Source organism: Mirounga angustirostris, unplaced genomic scaffold (genome assembly GCF_029215605.1).
Source record: "Mirounga angustirostris isolate CCGP_5_RB_7025 unplaced genomic scaffold, mMirAng1.0.hap1 SCAF_2, whole genome shotgun sequence".
NCBI lineage: Eukaryota > Metazoa > Chordata > Mammalia > Carnivora > Phocidae > Mirounga > Mirounga angustirostris.
Genome location: NW_026991710.1, coordinates 120,450,535 through 120,467,006, shown reverse-complemented (window position 1 = coordinate 120,467,006; position 16,472 = coordinate 120,450,535). Strand labels below are relative to the sequence as shown.

Genomic DNA, 16,472 nt, shown 5'->3' with positions numbered 1-16,472 from the left:
ACACAACGAGAGAGGGAATACAAGCAGGGTGAATGGGAGAGGGAGAGGCAGGCTTCCCGCAGAACAGGGAGCCCGATGCGGGACTCGATCCCAGGATCCCGGGATCATGACCCGAGCCGAAGGCAGACGCCTAACGACTGAGCCACCCAGGCGCCCCAACCTTTCTAAATTTTTGTTGCTGTTCACAACCACTACAATCATACAAACCAATTATCAAGAAAGAGGAAGATCAGAAAAAAATACTAGGCTGCAGTAAAGATAAATGTGCCACCAGACTATCAAGATTATATAGAAGTAAAACTTAAAAACCGGGTTAACCAGGTTTTCTTTTGGAAAACCATTAATAACAAATGTTTCAGAAAAAATTTTAAAACAAACTAATACAAAATCCCGACATCAGTTAACAAAAGTCTTCATGAAGTGATTTTTTTACATATTAAGTTTTCTTATCTGGGGCAAATATAAGGGAAAACCATTCCTAGTTTTACATATACATTCAGGCAACAATAAACACAATGGCATTTTATGCCCCTTTGAAATACAGCACCACTATCATACTAATTGATATTAATACATTAATACCATTTCCATCAAAAAAATCTGATTTCACAATCAATTTCAAAAGATTACTAAAAATTCCCTTTATAAATTATAGCCAAGGCAAATCCAAAACTTTAACCAAAGGATGTCTCAAAAGGGGATTTTTTTTAAAAAATCAAATAGTTATAAATATAATGTATATAACATACATGATGGAGAATCTTCAAATCGAGTGCAAACATTGGTTGCTTTAGAGCTTTCTGTTAATAGTTCTTCATCTTCCTCTTGCTCTGTTCTACGATGTCGGTAGCTGTCAAGTTCAAAATAAAATCGATTAGCACTTTAAGCTTTAACTACCAACAGCTACTATTTGAACATAATAGTCAAGTGGCTGACCAAGATTCCACAATAATTTTTAATAGGCATTTAAATTAAGGCTAGAAAAGTGGAACAGTACGAATTATTAGTAAACTTAAACCTGAAACGTTTTACATGGCTTTCTAAGATATACATACAATTGTTAAAACAGAGTAACATCTGAGGTAATGGAATAATCTCATTTCAAGGAACTACAGTCAGAAAAATCTCATAATCTCTAACTTAAAGTTACCTTTTTAAGTATTTTTGCCACAAAATAGCTCCAGAAATCACATTTTTAAAACTACGACTTTTTTTTTTTTTGAGCGAGCGAACAAAGAGGGTAGGGGCAAAGGGAGAAGGAAAAAAAATTTAAGCAGATTCCACGCTGAGCTCAGAGTCCAATGCAGGGCGGGCTCAGTCTAAAAACCCTGAGCTCACGACCTGAGCTGAAACCCAAGAATCTAAGGTGAAACCCAAGAATGGGACACTCAACCCACTGTACCACCTAGGCAACCCTTAAGAACTACAACTTTCAAAAGGATGAGATTGTGCCATTGGAGACAACCCGGGTGGACCTAGACGGTATTATACTAAGTGAAATAAGACTGAGCACGACAAATATAAGACTTCACTCATATATGAAATCTAAAAAAAAAAAAAGGCAAAATCAGAACTATAAACACACAGAACTGATTGCTACCAGAGGGGAGAAGGGTGGGGCACTGGGCAAATGGGTGAATAATGCGAGAGGGAGATACAAGCCTCTAGTTATGGAATAAGTAAGTCAAAGCAATAAAAAGCAGAGCATAGGAATACAATCAATAATGCTGTAACAGCAATGTAATAGAACAGATGGTAGCTATACTTGCGATGAACAAAGCATAATGTATAAACTTGTAAAATCACATTAAGCTGTACATCTAAAACTATTGTAACATTATACGTCAACTATACTCAAAAATTAAAAAAAAAAACAAAAAAACTTTCACTGTGGAAAGCATATAGTATAATGTATAGAGCTGTGGAATCACTGTTGTACACATGAAACTAATGTAACATTCTGTGTCAACCATGCTCCTATTAAGAATATGTTTTAAAATAAGCAAAAACTACAACTTTCACCAAAAGCTGTAGAATATGCAGAATAAAGACTTAGTGCTTAAGCAATGACTCTTAGCCAGAGATTTATCAGAATTACTCAAAGCTTTTTAGAAATGTTTAGATTCTACATCCCAAGAGAGCTGGGATACATCCCCTTAAAACCTCATTTTCTGCAGGTTTAATATTGCCATTATTTCTTAATCCCTAAAGGGCTCAGGTTAGTAAAAAGTACTTACTCTCCAATTCTGAAGCTTCCAATTTTGTATCTTCATACTTTCAACAAATATTTTCATTTAAATTAGAAAACAGTAAATCTAATTTATAGCTTGATTTCTACCAAATGTACATGCTTGATGGAAGAGGATAATCAGTCTTCTCAAAGAAGCATTCCTCAGAAACTCAGACCAAAGCAGTAAATATATGCAAGAATATTCTTGCTTCTTTTATATGCTTCAAATTAGAATGTCTTAATATGTTATTTCTCATACTTCTCTGAATTCTAACCACATGAAACTTAGTATAAAGATGTACCCTCAATTCTCATTTATTCTCCACAAACTAGGAAAGAACTTTAACTTTTTTTTTTTTAAATAAAATCTCACAGTCGATTATCAAGATAGTTGATTATTATGGTTATAAAACTGAAGATAAAGGCTGGAATGTGCTTATTACTTCAAAGTGAGGGTTCATTGAATATAACTGTAAATGATGGAAGGAAGAGAAAAACACATATGTCCTTATACTTAAGGATAGTACCATCACCCTAATTACTTTGCATAAGCTAACTTTCCACTTAAGATGGCTTGAAGGATAGAGGAAAAAATCTGTTAACCAAGACTCCTTTTCCCCAATAACACCAGTAAGACCAAGCTGAGCAATTTATTATATATTTACTACAGAATATCTTTATCTTATATAATCTTAATAAAATTATTTCTTTTCATGAAATCCTACTAACTACTTATATCATAAAAATATCCATTACAGTACTTGGCATTTCCAGAGCAGAAGACCTGATGCCATTTAAATAGCTGCAAAAGGGGTGCCTGGGTGGCTTAGCCGACTCTTGATTTTGGCTCAGGTCATGATCTCAGGGTCCTGAGATCGAGCCCCACATCCGGCTCTGCACTGGTTATGGAGCCTGCTTGAGATTCTCTCTCTCCCTCTCTCTGCCCCTCCCCTGCTTCCACTCTCTCTCAAAAAAATTTAAAAATGTTTTAAATAAAAAATAAAAATAGGGGCGCCTGGGTGGCTCAGTCGTTAAGCGTCTGCCTTCGACTCAGGTCATGATCCCAGGGTCCTGCGATCGAGCCCCGTGTCCGGCTCCCTGCTCAGCGGGAAGCCTGCTTCTCCCTCTCCCACTCCCCGTGCTTGTGTTCCTCTCTCGCTGTGTCTCTCTGTCAAATAAATAAATAAAATCTTTAAAAAATAATAAAAATAAATAAAAATAATTAAATAGCTGCAAACTTCTCAAGTGTGAACAATTTAAATACATCTAAAGTGCAAGTGTCTCTTAGGAAGTTTCCTAAATATTAAAACAAAAGCACTCTGGTTACACAAAATGGATAAGGTGTAAGATGTACTAGATAAATGGAATACTCCATATAAGATTAAGGTATTATGGGACACCTGAGTGGCTCAGTAGGTTAAGCGTCTGCCTTTGGCTCAGGTCATGATCTCAGGGTCCTGGGATCAAGTCCACATGGGGCTCCCTGCTCAGCGGGGAGTCTGCTTCTCTCTCTGCCTGCCACTCCCCCTGCTTGTGCTCTCTCTCTCTGACAAATAAATAAAATCTTAAAAAAAAAAAAAAACATTAAGGTATGCTTATGCTTTCTGATGAAAATCCCTTCAAGGCACAGCTCATGCTTCTGTGTTTCTGTAAACTGTATAGTAAATTTAACATTGTTGAGAGCAGTTTGTAATTTCCTCTTTTAGATAACCTAATGGATTTAATTACTGATTATTTTTCATTTCTCACTTTGGGAATTACATGGTCATTCCAGGGAACTGAGATTACCCTAAAGCTATTAATATCAAATCTATTAGTTATAACCAATTAAACATCTTAATTACTCAAGCAGCACAAAAATTCCAAGAAAGTATTTATAAACTGAATATATAAGAGTTGTTTTATACGTTTTAAACAACCACCTAAGGGCAGCATACAACTTGACACTTCAATTTGTAGGACAAGTAAGTAATAAAAATTTTAAACAAACTCCTATGGCATAAATCATCACAACATTCCATTTACAAGCACAGACTTCAGATAAAAGCAATCCCCCGATGCATGTATGTGGTTTATGCCTACAGCATACCCCAAATCAGACCTAAATTCAAGCCTGGATTATTCGAATTACTTCTGTGGGATGTTAAGTAGGCTGCTTAACCTCTGCATTTGTTTCCTCTCCAAGGAATGGATAACATCTCAATTCCATAAACAGGATAATGCCATAAAAGTTAAGGCATTACACATTATTCTTATTTATACATGTATGGCTACTTCCTGTCAAGCCAACTGGCGCCAAATAAATAACAGCCCTAAAACAATTTTTTTAATGAAGTGACTTTATGCTTCTAATGAAGATTATCAAAAATAAATGTTTCAACTATGAAATATAAACTATTACTCACTCGCCAACTGATAGCAAGTTTTGTTTCTCATCCTTTTTTATTCGTGGTCGCCCTGGTTTCATCTTCAAAGGTGAGGTTGGAGTCTTCTGAGCAGCAGGCTGGATGAAATGTGCAAACAGCTCTGTCTGCTTTAATAAATATTCAAATCTATTTGCTCGGTCAGTTTGCTGCAAATAAATTTTAAGACACATTTTATCAGAAGATTAATACAACTTCAGAAATCAAAGCTTCAACATGCCTCTAAACAGTGAACTCAGCAATAAAAAGGAACAAATTTCTGAGACATGCAACATAGATGAGTTTCAAAAGCATTATACAAAAAAAAAAAAAGGGCAAAGCATCAATACTAAGTGAAAGAAGCCAAACACAGAAAGACTACATACTATGATTCCACTTACATGAAATTATAGCTAGTCATAGAAAGCAGATCTGAAGTGTCAAGGGGATAAAGACAAGAGCAAACTTTTCAGGGCATGATAGAACTGTTCTACATCATGAATGTAAGGTGGCTGACTGCATGAATCTGCCAAAACTCATTGATTTAAACTTAAAACTGTCATGTGTCAATTATACATCAATATAGTGGACCATAAAATGTCAAAAAATTATGACATTATTCAGTACAAGTGAATTTATTCAGGAACGGGGAAAATGCGTTGGTCATTCAACAGTTCAGTTGTGCCAAATTTTAAAAAGGTATCAGGTTAAAAAACACTTATATTAAGGGGCACGTGGATGGCTCAGTTGGTAGAGCACATGACTCTCAATCTCAGAGTCGTGGAGTTCCAGCACAGGGCTTACTTAAAAAAAAAAAGGTGGGGGGAGGGCGCCTGGGTGGCTCAGTCCGTTAAGCATCTGCCTTCAGCTCAGGTCATGATCTCAGGGTCCTGGGACTGAGCCCCACATCGGGCTCCCTGCTCAGCAGGGAGTCTGCTTCTACCCCTCCCTCCCCCTCGTGCTTTCTCTCTCAAATAAATAATAAAATCTTTTTAAAAAATCTATTAAGTTCGGGCGCCTGGGTGGTTGGTTAAGTTGGTTAAGCGACTGCCTTCGGCTCAGGTCATGATCCTGGAGTCCCTGGATCGAGTCCCGCATCGGGCTCCCTGCTCCTCCCTCTGACCCTCCCCCCTCTCATGTGCTCTCTCTCTCTCATTCTGTCTCAAATAAATAAATAAAATCTTTAAAAAAAAAAAAATCTATTAAGTTCATGAAATATATTTATTAACCCAATGCAGTTAATACTATTTCTTCCTTTCATATCTAACCTCTGCCACTTTGAAATGTTCCCTATTATCACACTAAGAGAATGGAAGAATACGAACCAAAACAACTTAAGATCCTTGAAATCAACATGATTCTCCATGATAAATTTCCTGTAGAAGACAAGCTTGTTTTTTGTTTTTGAAGATTACGAACTATTTTAAAGTACTGAACTAAAAGATACTTATGTGAATTTTGCAGTATTTCATTTCTCAATGCATATAATAAAAAAGCCAAGAAGATGCAACTAGAAGATGTTGGGACTGAAAAAGTCTATTCAATTATTATAATTTTATTTGGAATCAAAATAAATAGGCTCTGGAAATTAATTCAGATAGGTCAGAGCTGGACATTTTAAGGTAAAACCTATTCTGCAGTATTCAAAAATCACTAAGTATTCTTCACTTCTTTCAAAAGTTTTCAATAAACATTATCTTCTTAAATAACTGTTCAACTCAACAACTACTTTTGTGTATCTACCAGAAATGGCACTTTTTTTTTCATTATAGTCCAATATCAAAAATAAACCTAAGGGATTATTTGAGATTGTCAGAAGGTGATAAATGCTCAGAAAATAAAGCAGGGTAAAAGGAACTGGGAATGGCACTAAAATTTTAACAGGGATGACCAGGAAAATCCTAAGACATGATGTTTCAACAGAGAAGGGGGCCCCCCACCGCCATTCTTAGATCTTATCACACATCTCTAATTTTCAAAAACCTTTAATGGCTCTAGATGTTTTAAGATTTTTCAAAGTGTGCTTCTTGACCCATCAGAACAAAAATATCCAAGACCTTCTACACGATCAAGTTTTGAACTACTGCCTTAAGGAATTAAGTATAAATTTCACCACAGTTCTATACAAGAGGCAATGACTTCAAAATTCTCACCATGCATTCATCCAAGTGGTAGTGGGATTATAAACTAGTTGCAAAGAACCAAGGAGTTCAGAACAACATTTACAAAATAACCTTTCAGTAGAACTGTGGCAAGGGTTGAAGGAAAAACAGGCAAAGACTTTGGTTGAGAATAAGAATATTAAAATAAAAGTGATTTGAGATCTTAAAGAGAAGGGAGAAAACTAACAGATCCTTAAAAAGTAGAAACAATAGAGTAAGACTAGGAACCTGAAGGATATAAATTATAAAATCAAATGGAAGATTAAAATCAATAGCTTAAAACCAGTTTCTTTCTCTGAGACAGAAGGAAATGACACAGGGCAGGTACAGGCCATACATATTTGGAAACAGAGAGGAAATAAATTGAAGAAAGGCCTGTAATTATTTGTGGAAGAAGCCTGAAAATAAGGGTGGCAGAAATGGAATAAAAGTTTATCCAGAGTTGGTTAAGTTTTTAAATAGCTAAATGGATTGTTGTTCAATAAATACTGAAAGCCTAAGACAGTAAAAACCATAAATTTATTCTGGTACCAATCAGCACTATTATTTAGTTTTCTCAAGTAGTATTCAGCATCCTCGGTTCAAGAATGAAAAGTGTTAGATACTAAGACTTACCTATGGTTAGAAACTAGCAGATGGTGGGGAACTTTTTTAAAAGAAAAGTAATCAAGATCATGACTGGTGAAAAAGGAAATAACTAGGAAACTGAAAAACTTGGAAGAAAAGTATGAAGAGATTTGAAGAGGCCAGATCATTAAAAAGGAAACAAATATAGAAGCCAACAAAATAACCCATGCAATAGAAGAATACTGAATAGGGCAATGGGGAAAAAAGAGGAACTATTTTTGAGGTTAAACTTGCAAGACTACTAAATTATGAAATACCGTCATGGACAGCTTGGGTATATATTAAGAGGAACTGTCATTGATTGAGATAACACTAAGTAGATATGTGAGGTAGAGAAAACAAATTCAATTTTGCATATTCCTAAGAAAGAAGTACCAAAGGGACTTAAATGTCCAACAAACAAATGAACATAATACAATGCCTGGAAGAATCTGGGCTAGAGATAAATATTGAGAAGAATTCAGTTTAAAGAAAACCAATGATAGGGTTGCCTAGCTGGTTCAGGCAGTGGAGCATGTGACTCCTGATCTTGGGGTTGAATTTGAGCCCTACCTTGGATGTATAGATTACTTAAAAATAAAATCTTAAAAAAAGAAAGAAAGAAAAAGAAAAGCAATGATAAGGATCGAACTGTTTGAGAGGAAATGTTTAGGATGTGAAGGAGGACAAAGGAATAGTCAAGTAAATAGGATATCATCTAGGGGAAAAAAAGGTCTCTCAAGGCAAGTAAAAATTTTAAGTGGGGCGCCTGGGTGGCTCAGTCGGTTAAGCGACTGCCTTCGGCTCAGGTCATGATCCCGGGGTCCTGGGATCGAGTCCCGCATCGGGCTCCCTGCTCTGCGGGGAGCCTGCTTCTCCCTCTCCCACTCCCCCTGCTTGTGTTCCCTTTCTCACTGTGTCTCTCTCTGTCAAATAAATAAATAAAATCTTTAAAAAAAAAAAAAAATTTTGAGTGGTTGACAGTATCAGACACAAGTGAGATGAAGAATGAAAGTAAAATTAAGTGGGCGCCTGGGTGGCTCAGTTGGTTAAGCGACTGCCTTCGGCTCAGGTCATGATCCCGGAGTTCCGGGATCGAGTCCTGCATCGGGCTCCCTGCTCGGCGGGGAGTCTGCTTCTCCCTCTGACTCTCCTCCCTCTCATGCTCTCTGTCTCTCATTCTCTCTCTCTCAAATAAATAAAATCTTTAAAAAAAAAAAAAAAGAAAGTAAAATTAAGCTATAAATTGGAAATTAAATTCACTAGTACAGTGTTAACAACAGAACATAAATTGTGAAGGGTTTGAAGAAATGAATGGGAAAAGTAGAGCTGGCAAATTTATCTTTTTCTTTAGGCTTGACAGCAAAGAAAAGGTATGGGACAATTAGAGATATACACATATATAAAATATAATAGAAATCTTAGATGTTATTTAATGAAATCTTGCCATTTACAACATGGATGATCTAAAAAGTATAATGCTAAGTGAAATAATTCAGTCACAGGGACGTCTGGGTGGCTCAGTCGTTAAGCGTCTGCCTTCAGCTCAGGTCATGATCCCAAGGTCCTGGGATCGAGCCCCACATCAGGTTCCCTGCTAGCCAGGAAGCCTGCTTCTCCCTCTCCCACCCCCCCCCCCCCGGCTTGTGTTCCTGCTCTCACTGTCTCTCTGTCAAATAAATAAAATCTTTAAAAAAAAAAAAAGAAAAGAAAGAAAGAGATCAGTCAGAGAAAGACAAATACCATATGACTTCACTCATATGTGAATTTAAGAAACAAAGCAAGAGAGGGGCGCCAGTGTGACTCAGTCGTTAAACGTCTGCCTTCGGCTCAGGTCATGATCCCAGGGTCCTGGGATCGAGCCCCGCGTTGGGCTCCCTGCTCAGCAGGAAGCCAGCTTCTCCCTCTCCCACTCCCCCTGCTTGTGTTCCCTCTCTCACTCTGTCAAATAAAAAAATAAAATCTTAAAAAAAAAAAAAATTAAAAAAAGAAACAAAACAAGAGAAAAAAACAGACTCTTAAATATAGAGAACTAGTGGTTACCAGAGGGGGGGGTGAAATAAGTGCTAAACACTAAGTAATGTACAGAATTAGTGAATAACTGTATTGTACACCTGAAGCTAATATAACACTGTATGTTAATTATACTGGAATTAAAATAAAAATAAAAAGTGTCATTTATATTTTACATACTACTGTTTATCATGCACATTATGTATGCATATACATATACACGTGTTCAAAAAATGCATATGTTTTTAGGATTTTGAAGCTATGTAAGAGATTCAAAAATATTTACTGATCTTGAAGAGAAGATCAAAGGTTGAAGAGAAAGTAAGTTTCAAAAAAATATTTGTTAAAATATATTACGTACCAGATATTGATCTAGGTGTTGAAGACAGATTAAGACACTGTTTTTACTCTTAGAGAGCATACTGTGTTATAGTGCATAGTGGTATTACTATTTAACATGTTATTTTAACTTTTTAAGATTTCAGTACAATTAAATGAGTTTAATCCACATAAAGCACTCAGAAAAAGGCCTAGTACATAGTAAGCACTTGCTATTAGCCATTATTATTACTGAATCTCAATTTAAGTTTAAAGTTCTTTGTAGGTTATGGTTAAGTCATGCTAAAAAAGTTTTCTGAGGTATGAAATGTGAGCTGGGTCCTCGACGATTCAAGTATAATAACATCATGTGCTCTTTTTGTAAAGATCTCACCATATTATAAAAAAGCTGTGGGCAAGGAGCATATATTATTGTCTTCGTACACAACAGAATGACAGATGCAGAATACACCTTGAATAACTACTACTCTGCTCTTTTACTCTCCTCACTCCCTGACACTAAATCTTAAAATAAAGGGAAGTAACATATCCCATATATTTACATAATACTATTATGTGTGTTCGTGTAATATTTCTATATTTGCTTTACATAGGCAAGTAACAAAATTATAATATCCCATGTTACACATATTTCAACTGGATATCTGTGCCTCAGTTATAAAAATTTAATGCAGAATTTTGGTCCATTCAATCACCTAATTAAAAGTTATTATAGACTCTATTCATATACTAGAGCATACCATTTTTTCTTCATAGGTAGGATCTGGTTCTTGAATTTCTTTTTGCTTTCCAGGAGATGCATCATCAAATACTTCCTGGTAGGAGGGAAAAATCATGGATTGTTCTTCAAAAACAGTTAACACACCATTATTAAACTAATTTCTGCTCAAAACACATTCTAAGTAATGCTTTCTATCCCAAACTTGCTAGATACTTAAATGGCTATAATCTAACCTGACAGGGTATCTTGATGAAATTAAATGCCATGATGGTAACAACCTATTTAACCCAAATATGTAAACTGCATGGCTATTGGCCAAGATTAAAACACAAGACTATTATCTACATCATGCTAGAATAACTTTCAACAAATCGGTTTCTTTTTCTATTCAATAACTATTATGAAACCAAATTAAATAGTATATAATGTGAAGAAATCATGTTCCTTTTTAATCATAAAACTGCAGTTATCTACTGTACTTCTATACAAACACACCTAGAAATTACCATCATTAGCCACCCTGATTCCCATCTTCTGGGAAAATACAAAAAATTTATCATGCATCCTAACTCGAATACTCCTTAACTACAAATTAGTAATAAATATCCTTTCTTGCAAATTTATTCGACCTGACATTCAAAATGCCACAAACAGCAACAACTACTCTGCAAAGTTCTACTCATCCATCAAAAAAACAACTAAAGAACAATAGGTAAAAGTATAATTTTCATCAACAATGTACAAATCCACGCTTGGCAGTATGTACTATAATAAAGTTACCTGTGATTAAAAAATTGGGGGACTGGAGCTGGTACAGTACCAGAATTAAGAGGTCAAATAACCTAAATTCTAATCTAACTTCACTGCTAAGATCTTTAGGCATCTGTGTTACCTCTAAAGATCATCGCAAATCTCTGGTGTCCTCGAATAAAAATGATAAAGCCACTTACTAGCCTACTTCACAAATGGTACTAGGTATCATAAAAGGTCAAAATATACCATAATAAACAACAGTAGTCATTATTTCTTTCATAGTTAAAAAAAAAAAAAAAAAGGATTTGGACTCCAAGACTAAGATCACATGATTATTTGGTATACAGTGTGCCTATCAGTCTACTCTGTTGACATATGTATACCTACCTACTAGTCTAATCAACAGTGAAAGACAAAAAGACAGGTTCCATCCACGTTGCCAAAAAAAAATCACAATAAACAAAAAACGAAATTACTCCCCTGACTTACCAGTACACCAAGCAAAAATGAAAATTTAACTGAATACATAGGAAAGCTAGCTAATATTTCTGGGAAGGTCCACCTTGTCAGAAACAATTTGTGAATGCAAGCTTTCATTTATTTTCTAATTTTGAAAAATACCCAACTTAAATTCTACTTTCAAACAAGAAAAAGGCATTTAAGATTGCCAAACATATTACACATATATGCCCAAACCTAGTATTTATCAGTGAACCTCAATGATTTCCCAATTCATTTAGGAAAAAGATAATGTACATTTACTTAAAAAAAAATTTTTTTTTTACTTTAAAAAAATTTTTTAGGGGCGCCTCGGTGGCTCAGTCAGCTAAGCATCTGCCTTCGGCTCAGGTCTTGATCCCAGGGTCCTGGGATCCAGCCCCATGTTGGGCTCCCTGCTCAGCGGACAGCCTGCTTCTCCCTCTCCCTCTCCCTCTGCGTGCTGCTGCCCCTGCTTGTGCTCGCTCACTCTCTCTCTCTGTCAAATAAATAAATAAAATCTTCAAAAAAAAATTTTTTTAATCAACTATTACATGAAGAGAAAAACATCAAGACTAAAACTAGTCAGTGAAGAAAATGATAAAAGATTACTCATGTTCCTATACCGAAAAGGTAAAAATAACTAAGTCACTCTTCAAGAGATAAAATTGTCAAACATCCTTCTTAAAAAGTGTATGACAGGGTAAGGTTTGTGGGAAATGGGTCAGTTTCAGAGCCAGACCTGGGTTCTATCACAGATTCTACTTATCAGAAGACTCAATTTCTTCATCTGGCAAATAAATATGGCCCAGACTTCATTGGGTACTCATTATCACATCAACATCCACACTTAAACTTTAATTCCACTTAAATTTAAAAACCAGTTTAGGCTTTAAATTACTCTTTCTGATATTTAAATAACGTCTCCAGTAAGACAATGGTTGCTATTCCAAAATTTGAATGACAGACCCTTTTGAGAAGCTGATGAAAACTATGGACAGCATTTTGCAGAGAATTGTCCATTTACACACAATTGCTTTCAGTGTCAGATTTCCAAACCCCCTTAAACCGTGGAGCATGAATCCAAGTTAAACAGCTCTGGTAATCCAAAGAACCATTTAAAACCTTAAGAAAAATAAGCAACACTAGATAAGAACCTGAAACAAAAATCACATCACTTAAAAGTACAGAATATCAATGTCCCATTGCACTAAAACCTACCCTCACCAAAAATTCTTTTATAAACTACTAACATAATGTTAATTGACGCTAGATTAGACCTTTGGTGCCCAAGTAAAACTTTGGTGCGCCAAACCCTTCAATGTTAAACTGCACTTCCATTTACTTATTGTGTTAATTCTGCATCAAGGATCCTTTTTTAGAGCAATATTACCTTCACTCCTTCTAAGGATGAAAAAATCCCAGAAATCCTTGGGCTGCGACTATAAAATATCTCAAAACAGATCGAAGGCCAAGAATAAAATTTGGAAGGAGCAATCACTTTGTTCCCAGACCTCTCAAAGTCCTGGCGCACACCCAAGAGACCCGCCTGGCAGCTCCCCAAACTTTCCACCCCCGCAGCACTGTCACCATCCCCGGGCCAACCCCAGCCCTTGAAGGCAGTCTCGGCAAGCGAACAGTACCAATTTTCAAAAAAAACAAAGGCCTTCAAGGCCCAAAAAGAGGAATTGCGCTGGCCTGAAAGCCAACCGCCCCAGACTCACTAATTCATCCACTCACTCATTCATTCATCCCCCTGCCCAAATTAGATGGAAGTCCAAGACAGCTGCTGCTGCCCTGGTCGCTTACCTCCCTAAGGAACAGTGCCCGGGAGGAGCCTCCTCTCCCTTCACAGGAGCAGCTGCGCCCCGCTTATCCCCACTGCGCACTCGGCCATCCAGCTCTAGCCATTGTTTCTGCCCAGAACAGATACCGCCCCCGCAAGGACCGGGATGAAGAAAAGGAGGCCGGAGTCCTCGGATGCGCTGCTTTTAAATGCCTTCCCCACCCCACGCATCCTTCCCTCACTACCAAGTGGCATCTCCCTCTTCCTTCCCGCAAGTTTAGTGGAAACTAAAAGCTACAACAGGAGATGGGTGAGGGAATTATGGGAATCTACCAAAAAAAAAAAAAAAAAAAAACCCACACACATAACAGGATAGGTTCCTCTCGGCCTCAGTAATCAATAACATCTGTTTAATAATAGCGTTGGAGGATTTGGCAAGGCTCGCTAAAAAGACAAATAATGCAAATGTGAAGTGCCAGAAATCCCTCGGAGTCGGCGTGGGTAGGTTAAGCACAAGGGCGCAAGTGTGAATCATTTCGGATCCTAAGGGTCTGAGGCCGAGTTTGGATGCAGGAGGGGTGGAGTATGGCTCTGCGTCTGATCACTAAAATCCGGCCGAGGAAACCAGATCCTCCTCCCCACTGCGCCCTCTTCCCCGCGCCACAAGCCACCCTCACCTCCATCTCGGAGTCCGCGGGGCCGGAGCTAGCCGCAGAGGAAGCCGCCTGGGCCGCGACGCCCTCCGGGCCGCCTTTGTTGCTGCTGTTGCTCACGCTGCCGGCGGCCGAGGCTGCGGGCTTGGAAGGCGCGCTCTCGGGAGGCGGGGGTGGCGGAGGCTCGGCCGCGGACGACATGATGTTCCGTCTGCGTCACCCGCTGCTGCCTGAGGCCCGGCTCGGCAGAGATGAGGAGGCCTAGGCCTGGGTGGCTACGTCGCCACGAGCTGACGGAGGAGCTAGACGACCACCCGAATGGCCCCCTGCGCTGCGGCTCCGCTACGAGCCTGAGCCGGGCCCACCAGCCTCCCCCTTTCGTCTGCCTCCTCTTCCGCGGGGCTCAGGATTCGACCGGCGCTTACCTCACGGCGGGAATCACGTCGACGGGAGTGGGCGGGGCCACCTGGGTCACCGAGGTCAGGGAAGGCGGGTTGATTTACGGGAGGGCGGAGGGTTGGAGTTAGGAGAAAGGTAAGCGAAAGAGAGACCGACGCCGGGAACTAGCTTCGCCGCCTCCTTTTCTTCCTCTGGGAGAAATCATCTATCTCGCCAGCATCCAGGACGACTACCTACGCCACCGACTTTCAACCCTCGCGAGATTAATAGTTGGCTAATTGACTGGGTTCTGAGTGCGCTTGCGCGCTCATCTCGCCTCACCCTTGGCCACGCCCCTCGGGGGCCCCCAGCGGGCTCTAGGACGAGGAGTGGGCGGGGCCTCGGGGGAGTGCTTGGAGACGTAGCTTTGTGCGTCGGCTCTTAGGCATGACGCGAACGCAGTTCCTAACGGCCATCCTCGTCTGTCCTGTCCTTTCCACCACCTGGAAACTCGCCCAGGTTTTGCGCTGCCTCCCGAAACATGGAGGCCTGTGCTGACCTTAACACTTTACCGCCTCCACTTGTAGGCGTGACGCCATAGTGTTGACGTTATGGTTATCCCAAGTGACGTCTTTTTTGTCGTGTCAGGACAAGTTTCCGTTAGTGTGATTTTTGTTCTTCTCATGTTAGCTATACCAGTCATTTCTAAATTTCTTCTACTTCGATACAAAGTTAGACTATTTCCTCCAGATTTACATGCTAAAAGTAAGCAAACTGTACGCGTCCATGTGACAGAAACCTGAGTAATCAAGGAAGAGAGGCGGTGGGTTGTATCTTTTCCTCAACCACCAAATATTAAATAAAAAGTACATCCTTTTCGGGCGCCTGGGTGGCTCAGTCGGTTAAGCGACTGCCTTCGGCTCAGGTCATGATCCTGGAGTCCCGGGATCGAGTCCCGCATCGGGCTCCCTGCTCGGCGGGAAGCCTGCTTCTCCCTCTGACCCTTCCCCCTCTCACGTGGTCTCTCGCTCTCTCTCATTCTCTCTCTCAAGTAAATAAAAAAAAAAAAATCTTAAAAAAAAAAAGTACATTCTTTTCTCGGTAAGAAATGTTGCAAGTAATCGCTGTTTTGTACACCGCCTTAGGCTTCAACACAGCCTCAGGGTCATGTGCATCCGTCTACTGCAGAATTTAAGCCCATTGTATTCTATTTGATAACAAATCAGCGTATTACAGTGAGGTGTTATCTGCACTGCACAAGCTCTTATTCATCTTTGCATCCCATGTCAAGAATTCTATCAGTGTTTATTGAATAAAGAAGACACGCTTTTCAAGAGTTAAGGTTTGAGCTAACTGGTTAATTATGCTGAACTTCATACACAAAGGATCTCCTTAGAATGTATAGACTGCAAACTTAACTAATCAAACGATAATTCTTTGAGATCTGGAAAACGTCCACCAGCCCATTAGAAATGCTATTTCTGAGACTATAAGAAACTGCCTAAGGATACATTAGAAAAATACCTGCAATGACATTCAACATAGTCTTTGCATTGTAATTCAGAAAGCTACCAATAGGCTGAATCCAACATTGAACTGTGATTTTAAAACTATTGTACACCGACAAAACGAACTATTCTTAACCTTTTAACAACCATTAATGTAGAAGAATGTTTATTACATAGTCTTAATTGAAAAAAATTTTAACAGTTCAAACATATAGATAAAATTTGGAAGGATATTCATAAAAGTATTAAAAGTGTTGCTGGTGTTTATTTCCTATTTTTTTGTTTGTATTTTTTTATTTTTCTAAAATGAATTTGTATATTATATTGATAAAACTTATTTTTAATATTAAAAAGTGTTCTTTTACCTAAAAAAGTTTGAGTGGAAGGGTAAAAGGTAGTGTCTAGGGTGGTATCTGACATATAGACACTCAATTAAATAGTTAT

The 16,472-nt window shown here is 38.5% G+C and overlaps 1 protein-coding gene across 2 annotated transcripts in view; it reads right to left on the bottom strand.

Annotated features, from left to right (window-relative positions):
• The window catches only part of SMARCA5 (SWI/SNF related, matrix associated, actin dependent regulator of chromatin, subfamily a, member 5), a 41,158-nt gene extending 26,346 nt beyond the window's left edge, over positions 1-14,812 (bottom strand). Inside the window, exons 1-5 of one of the 2 annotated variants that reach the window (XM_064585103.1) lie at positions 14,568-14,801; positions 14,167-14,432; positions 10,493-10,567; positions 4,636-4,802; positions 750-850 (exon numbers count right to left, since the gene is read on the bottom strand). In XM_064585103.1, coding sequence (XP_064441173.1) covers positions 750-850; positions 4,636-4,802; positions 10,493-10,567; positions 14,167-14,343 — 520 coding nt within the window. In that variant the 5' untranslated portion in view covers positions 14,344-14,432; positions 14,568-14,801. Of the gene's footprint in view, positions 1-749; positions 851-4,635; positions 4,803-10,492; positions 10,568-14,166 lie in introns of both variants that reach the window. The other variant, XM_064585104.1, reaches the window with a different exon arrangement.
• Positions 14,813-16,472: the final 1,660 nt, after the last annotated feature.